Here is a 7757-nt window from a genome sequence, read left to right as displayed (position 1 = left end):
TTTTCTGTGAGTCCTTCATTTAATCACAACATTCTATTTCTTCCATCCATGAAGTGCTTACAGGAGTGAGACTTAAGGCAAAGTAACCACCTGTCATTACAGCTTCACAGTATTATACAATATAAACATCTAATGTTACCTGATAGATTCTGGACAATACATTTGTTCGTGGCGGAATACACCCAAAGAAACATGGAAGTCAAGTTAACAAACTAAGGCAAGTTTTACCAAAACAGAGGCAGCTTTTCTTTGTCCCTGTGCAGATATATCTGATTTCAAGTACACATGTATACGTATATTGAGAAATTTCCTATACTTCCTGGGAAATCTACGGTATTTCATATCATTTGTCAGGAAATAACAAAAGTTTTGCATGAAGCATAACATCCCCTTCCTGAATTTTGCATAACCCATACATAGCCTTCCTGAATGTAGTGTAAAGCATAGCTGGTCCCCCCCCCCCATGCAGGCTCCAATGTTTGCCTGAGAGGTAATAACTTTCCCATCCTATCTCTATCTGTTTGTTTCCACATATGTACACGTATAGGGTGCACCAATATATCTTCTTGATCATGAAGGAAGTTTGACAAATATGAGAAAGCCTTCTACCCATTCTTGGTTGAGTTCCTTGGTTGAAACTACATCTATGGTACAACAATTAGGTGCAAGTTCATCTTTCTCATAGACATATTTAAGATGTCTTCTTTTGGACATGTATCGGGGTGTAGTGCTAACAAGACACATCTTCATACATACATGCATGGAAGGGCATATCTCTGTACAATACCTGTTCACTAATGTATTGTGCCTGCGTTACAATGTACTCCATTTCATACATGTAAAGAATTCCCACTGTACATGTACATTAAAACATCATTCTTCGTAAGTGTTCTAATGTTACAGTGCACAAAGGTGGCCTGGCCTGGTAAAAAAAACTGGTATCTGGGGTCATTACACTGAGTGAAATTGGGAAATCATGAACTTTAAAAGCTAAGAAACCACACTGCTGCAACATCAGGACAATTATGTAAAACCACATTTCATAAAACTCTAAAACAATGCACAGGTGTAGTCAGTTTGTTACCAATCTGTACTACACCGTGTAAGGCTACGGTCTCAATTGTGCCAATTCTTGTAGGGGGGTAGCCCTGACTGGGCCCCCAAGCCAAAATTTTTTTTTCCAGTGGACCATGCCAGATTGGGGTACCTCTCGGTATTCTCACGGGTAGGTCATGAATTCTATCTACTGGGGTGATTTTAAGTCCAACAAAAATTACACCCGGGGATTAGCCAAGCCCCAAAATACGCAGGGGATCCGCAAGGTATCCCATGGGGCCACATAGGGGTCATACCCGAAGGTGCCAAAAAATAGCACATGAACTGACAGAAAGGGCCCCTTTTACCAATTGGAACCGTAGCCTTACAAAGACAAATGGCTTTGGTAATATTTCCACAGGACATTCCATATCATAATAATTATCTGATGTTAAGATGGAATGTCCTATACTTACAACAATATCATTCTGCAAACAACTTTTTTTGTACATTGCTGTACTGACATTACATTGCTGTACTGGATAAATAATCTGATGTACAAAACTCAGACGTGGAAACCATAAATTAATTCATATCTCAGGCATTGATACAATTTAAAACATCAGGAATATGCATTACAAATCCAACTGGCCATATCCATATTTCTTTTCCACATTCACGATATTACTATGAAACGCTAACAACAGTGATTTAACTTCTCCCAACTGTACCCTGAACGTCCATTCATATGAGCATGTGTTCCCAATGTACCACAGAAATAACTAGCCTTCATCTACCATATTTAAACCAATCAACTAACCGACCAATCACAGCTCTCCCTTACTCTAATTACATTATACATCTATATCACAGTCCATGGATACCCTACAGCCCTAGGCTACATGTATGTTGTTGACTGAAAGTTTAACGTATACCTTCTTGAAGACATGTTGACCTGTCATGATGGCTCTTTTGTCTTTTTGCACCGGAAAAGTTCACCAGGAATAATCATATGAGAACATTGCTTGTAATAATACTCTACCATATCATTGAACTTTCAGTATTCAGTTTCTATCAAAAGTAATGGAACAAGTCTGTGGCAGTTGTTTCCTACCTCAGACATTTGGTACAAAATCAAGGCAACTACTGGTTTATCTCGGCAAGAAATCCTGGGATAATGGCTAAGCTACACCAACATAGACTTTCTAGTATCAACAACTGACAGTTAAGTCTGTATAACACAGTATTCACTGGATATTCTACAGGAAGACAATGTCCAATTGTGCTGCATGTGTCAAATTGTCTGGGACTGACGCTAGTTCACCTTTATCCGTGGGGTAACCTATATCCGTTGTTTTCAAAAGCAGTGTATTTATGGCTATCATGCCAACGAAGTGTGAGTTTAAACTGCTACATTTCGAAAATATTACAGTAGGAACAACTGTCTGTCGACTTGATATCCCTAAATGCGCTGTTTTGAAGAACAACGGATATAGGTTACCCCACGGATAAAGGTGAACTAGCGTTATACCACGGGTGATAGGCCTCCAACTTTTTGTTGAAAATGCATTAAGCCTGCACAATGTTCGTCAGCTGTTACTTCTGCGTTTCAATCACAGAAACTGTTTTCAATCTCAGAGAGATAGCCCAGACAACATCACTCAACAGTGCACAGACAAAGTAACAGCATTTCCGACAATAAGTTGGTAGCCTATTGCCTGTGATACTACATGATGCTAGTTTCACATATGTTTACTAAATAACTACATTATCTGTACACTAAACAGTGGTTGGGTTTACACACTTGTTTTCCAAGTCAACTCGGAGTTGGCTCCTATGAAGTCGACTTGAGTCAACTTATCGGATTCAACTCAGGACTGTGTTAACGTGACTCTAGTTGCGTATCTGGGGGTTAGAAGGAGGGGGGGGGTGTGTGTGTGGCATTTTTGTGTGTATGAATCCAAGTCGACTTTTGGTGAGTTACGCGAAGGTGAGGGTGAATACCAATCAGCAAAGCCATTTCACGTCATTTTAGCATTGAAAGCAGTAATCTGTCATTTTCTGTAAACTTTTCTGCATGTTGATCAGCTAACTGTTGCGTCCACAGCAGCTGAGACATGGCTACTGTAACTGGAAGACGTCAAATTCAAACCCAACTTAAGTTGGTACCAAAAAAAGAAGTCAAAATCACAGCTGTGGCAACGTGCGTTGCAACTCGCTTCATGGTCACGCGTGTAAACAGAATGCTCCTGAGTCGACTCCGGCTAAGTCAACTCCGAAACACGGGTGTAAACTCAGCCAATACATACTTAATACACAAACCAGCTGTGTGGAAGAGAAGGAGTGCCCAGAATTCTGTCCCTATGTTTCTACTCTACTCAATGTCATGTACAAATGTACAACGTGGGAGTAGGCAATATTGTTGCCTTTCTCCAATGTGTCAGGCCTTATGCCATGAACAACGTTATAGATTTACACGATCAGCATGCCTAAGTTTTTGTAATTTTATTGTTTTGGTAGAGACAATAGCCTAGAGTGCTACTAGTTTTCTTATTCGTGAAGGCAAACTGTACAAACAGGTTGTACAGACTACAGTTAATGATAGTCACATTTTTGGCTATAACTGGATGATTTTTGTTTTACAGTTCTTCAACTTCAACCTGAGCTCCAGTGACTCGATTTGTCGGTTTTGCTGTCTGTCTCCGTTCCTGCGCGGGCTCGTGTCCCTCTCTGACGGGGAGAACAGACTGCGAAACTTCGTCAGCGGGGAGAGTTTAAAGTCTGTGTTCTCTGGCGTGGCGTCAGCCTCTGCATTGCTGTTCACGGCAATAGTTTCCTCTGCATTGTGTGCACCTGCAGTTTTGCTGTCAGTTGCCAGGGGGCTTGTTGACTCATCCTGAGGTACTGTGCTGATGGCAAGACTCTCTTCACCTGTTGAACTTGGGTCTCCTTCTTGTGGTGCCCCTTCCTCCCCAGCCTGACTCTGTGGGCTGGCATCTCTTCCACTCACACCATCAACAACCTTGTCATCTTCTTCTGTTGCTGTCGTTGTCGTAGCACTGAATTTTGAGTCAACTGACAAAGACAGCTCAAATATCTTTCGTGCTGGCTTGAAGAACTCCAGGATGGTGTTTTTCTTGCTGTCTTCCCTGTCTGGGGTCTTGCTGTCTGTGATGCCGGCGTCCTGTTGCTGTTTCTGAGGGGAACTCTGACATGATTGTGATTCAGCTGTTGGGAAGCCATCTTCCACGATGCTGTCATGCTGCTGGGCACCATACTGCTCCTCTTCTGGTGCAACGACCTTGATGGCCACAGAACTCATGGTCCTTATGTCAGTGTTTAAGTCTGCGGCTGTTTCAACTGTTGTGTAGTTTTGTAGATGAGTCTGTTCTTCCGCCTGTGAGACATCCTCCCCCTGGTCAGTACCCTTGTGTGCCATGATGTGTATGCGGGTGTGGCTGGAAGGCGGACTGGACGCCAGGATACCACAGCTCTCCAGGACCAGGTCGTCTGCCTCCGTCACAATCAGCTCCTGCAGGCTTTTCCGTTTGTTGTTCTGACCGGAAAGGATGGCCTCGCAGTCGTCCAGGCTCAGGTTGTCGAAGGACTCCGTTTCCGAGCTGCTGTCCGATAGAGTCATCCTGACGCTCATGTTGGCGCCCTCGTCATCGGCCTGGCCCGCAGGGTCCTCGCCCTTCTGGAAGTAGACGATGCCGGACTTCTTGGACGCGCTGGCCCTGCGAGCGTGAGTGTGCGCCCGCACCCGGCGGATGGGGTTGAAGGACGATATCTTGTTGCGGACGCTGGTGAGGATGATGGATCTCGTGGTGGGCTGCGATACGGCGGTGACAGCGGAGATGGAGTCTGCGGAGTGGTCGCGTGGAAAGCGGGTACGCGCCCAGGCACTCAGCCGGGTCTGAGCAGAGATGCTGATGATCTCTTCGTGAGGCTTGGTTTGTCTCCTACACAAACAAAAAATGATGCAATTTTCAGAGTGATGAAAAAGACATCTGTACCTGTATCTGTTATCTATATAGCCGGTATAATTGCCCTTTCGTGTAACACACCAGCTTATTCAAGGTTAGGTCTTACCAGTGTATGCAAGTGATTTTACCCTGCCTGAGCAAGTTGCATTTGATCACTCCTAATTTCAAAGTTCCGAGAGAAAGATTACTTGTTCAGGCAATAATATTTCCCATATTGAGGTATTTTAGACATGCAAGTGTTATTGTCAAAGAATATCAGATGGAGAACATGATCACTTTATTTGCTGAATTACCTGAAAACTATAGGTTTTCTTCCATAGTCTTTATGAGATTCCTCAGTACAATGTAAATGATAGTCATTCTATAAGTAGGGGCAATGTCTTTCAGAAGAAAATTATAAGGTTCTAACATAACTCACTTGTCCAACTTTCCTTCTGCGACCTGTATCTGCTGTCCTTCTGCTGCACATGCTGTACTGAAGGCATCAGCTATGGCTTGTAGCAAACCTTGGGGAACATAGTTGTATTACTGAACTTGTCGAAACAAGGACTACTGTATAAACTTTTGGATGCGTCAAAGAAGGTTCAACATCCGGGTAATACATTAGAAGTTAATAGTTACCTAAGCAACTAGAGAGATTTGAAAACAGTTGGACGTTTCAGATAGCATCCACTATTTTTCGTCAGTGAAGCTGAGGAATGCTGGTTGAAGAGCAGGTTTTTTACCCTACCCATGAGTCTCTGAAGAAAGACATTGGATGCTGTCTGACCTTTTCCAAAATCATTGCTTGAGTAACTGCTTCTGGCAAATCAGTTAAATACATTTGAACAGGGCTGTCTCCAGCATTTTTTCCATCACACTCATTGTTTGGTAGACAATGCTATTAGTTTTTGTTGCTAAATCTATCATTCCAAGTTTAGGAATATACATTTTCATCAGTTTCATGTCATAAAGTTCAGATTTTTGGGACAGACAGGTGAATTCTTTTGCCAAATCCGATCAAGCAAATTGCTATCCCAGGATAGAGACTGATCCTGGGGACAGCCCTGCATTTGAATAAAAAAACAAGGCAAGTAACTATAAGGTACATCGAATAAGGAATACTCCATGAGACTTACCCTTTGATTCGGCATCCCCTCTGCCTATAGAGCGTAAGGTGTGGAAGTACCCCACCTCCCCACAGTACTGGTGGTGGATACGCATGCAGTAGTACCTGGACTTGAACACAGATGGCTCCGGACCTGTCGGACAAGAGGCACGGAACAAAGGGTAAGATACTACATAGATGAATCCTGTCTTTCAAGAAACCTTTGGAACAATCATTCAGAGTTGTCCCTTGGATAGGGCTTACCGGTAAAGATATTGACATCATGGAGCCAGCTCAGAACAAGCCCACAACTGTGCTGAAAAATGTTCTTTTGAGAAGAAAAAGAAAACAATTACAGTACATTTATCTTGTAATTAATTATGCGCTGTATGCAGTTTGCTTCTGAAAAGAACATTTTTCTAACCAGCGGGCATGTTCACGGTGACATGGACGGAACTCAAGTTGATTTAGCAGAAGGAATCAAGAACTGGAAGTATGAAAAGTATGACTTGTAAGGTTCAACGTTCACTAACACCAGAGGGGTGTATATTTTGTACAAATGTCTATGTTCTATGATGAATACTACATTGATTGTAATCAGGAAACGTTTTGATATCATCAATGTTGTCCCAAGCACTTTTTAGATACATTGTATAGAGCCCACCTAGTTCAATCTTTTCCAGATCCTCCAAGTTGACCCGCTGGTAGTGTGTTACCTTCTCTGCTTCCTCATCATAGCTGTGACCAGAACATAACAGCACAGAATGTTGTCAAACTACATTCAAGTGCCTTTGGCAAAGAAATACAGACTAAAATTATAAATTGCATTAAGTAGAAGGGTACCTGATGTAGTATACAAGTAGGCAAATATATCCACAAATCCTTATACCATAGAACCAATAGTGTAAATGACATGTTAGACGCAATATATTGATTTATTCATACCTGTAGAAATCCATATATGTCTGTTTAGTTCTACTGTAAGTAGTTGTTATAATAGACCTTACGAAAGTCGCTGTACTTTTGACGTGTCAATAAAGATTTCATATATTAAGCCCCTAACAATTGTGTAATTAATGTATGACTGAAATTTGCTGAAAGGTTCAAGTATCTTACTATGCAATGTAGTAGGCTCTCTGGGTGAGAAGTAGGATGACATCCATGTCAGGTTGTGACAGGTCTCCATCCCTGTACAAGACAAATACAACATATATGTTAACACGGGTAACAGGCCTTCAACATACATGTACATGCAACATGTGACAGGGCATGTCACCAAGGGCTCATGCGAGTAGCGAAGTCATCCAGTTTCCTCAAGCTGGTCACATATCCTTGTTTGTGACCCATCACCATAGCAACCAGAGGTCACACCCATCACCCACCCCATCACCTTCCACCAGTCACTGCACAGCCTACCCTGCAGTACCAGATCCTCCTGACAGGGGGAGCAGCCTCTTGACCTGCCCCAGCCAGCTGCCAGCATTGCTGTCATCTGCTTGTCCCTCCGCTGATTCTTTACTGCTCGAGTCATCTGATTGGTCACTTCCGAACATGACTTCTCCTAACGTCTCCTGTGATTGGCTGATGAGCTGTTGCATCTTGTCTGGCAGCTCGGAGACTTGCTGGCGAATATTTTGTGGTATCAAATC

The 7757-nt window shown here is 42.7% G+C and overlaps 1 protein-coding gene across 1 annotated transcript in view; it reads right to left on the bottom strand.

The window, feature by feature from the left end:
* LOC118413275 (phosphatidylinositide phosphatase SAC2-like) overlaps positions 1-7757 on the bottom strand; it is a 38950-nt gene continuing 31193 nt past the window's right edge. The window contains exons 19-23 of the mRNA XM_035816531.1: positions 7225-7296; positions 6773-6846; positions 6140-6262; positions 5440-5527; positions 1-4997 (exon numbers count right to left, since the gene is read on the bottom strand). Coding sequence (XP_035672424.1) covers positions 3653-4997; positions 5440-5527; positions 6140-6262; positions 6773-6846; positions 7225-7296 — 1702 coding nt within the window. The 3' untranslated portion in view covers positions 1-3652. The remainder of the gene's footprint in view (positions 4998-5439; positions 5528-6139; positions 6263-6772; positions 6847-7224; positions 7297-7757) is intronic.

Source organism: Branchiostoma floridae, chromosome 4 (genome assembly GCF_000003815.2).
Source record: "Branchiostoma floridae strain S238N-H82 chromosome 4, Bfl_VNyyK, whole genome shotgun sequence".
Taxonomy (NCBI): Eukaryota; Metazoa; Chordata; class Leptocardii; order Amphioxiformes; family Branchiostomatidae; genus Branchiostoma; species Branchiostoma floridae.
Note: the sequence above shows the minus strand (reverse complement) of the source record. Positions and strands in the feature narration are given on the sequence as shown.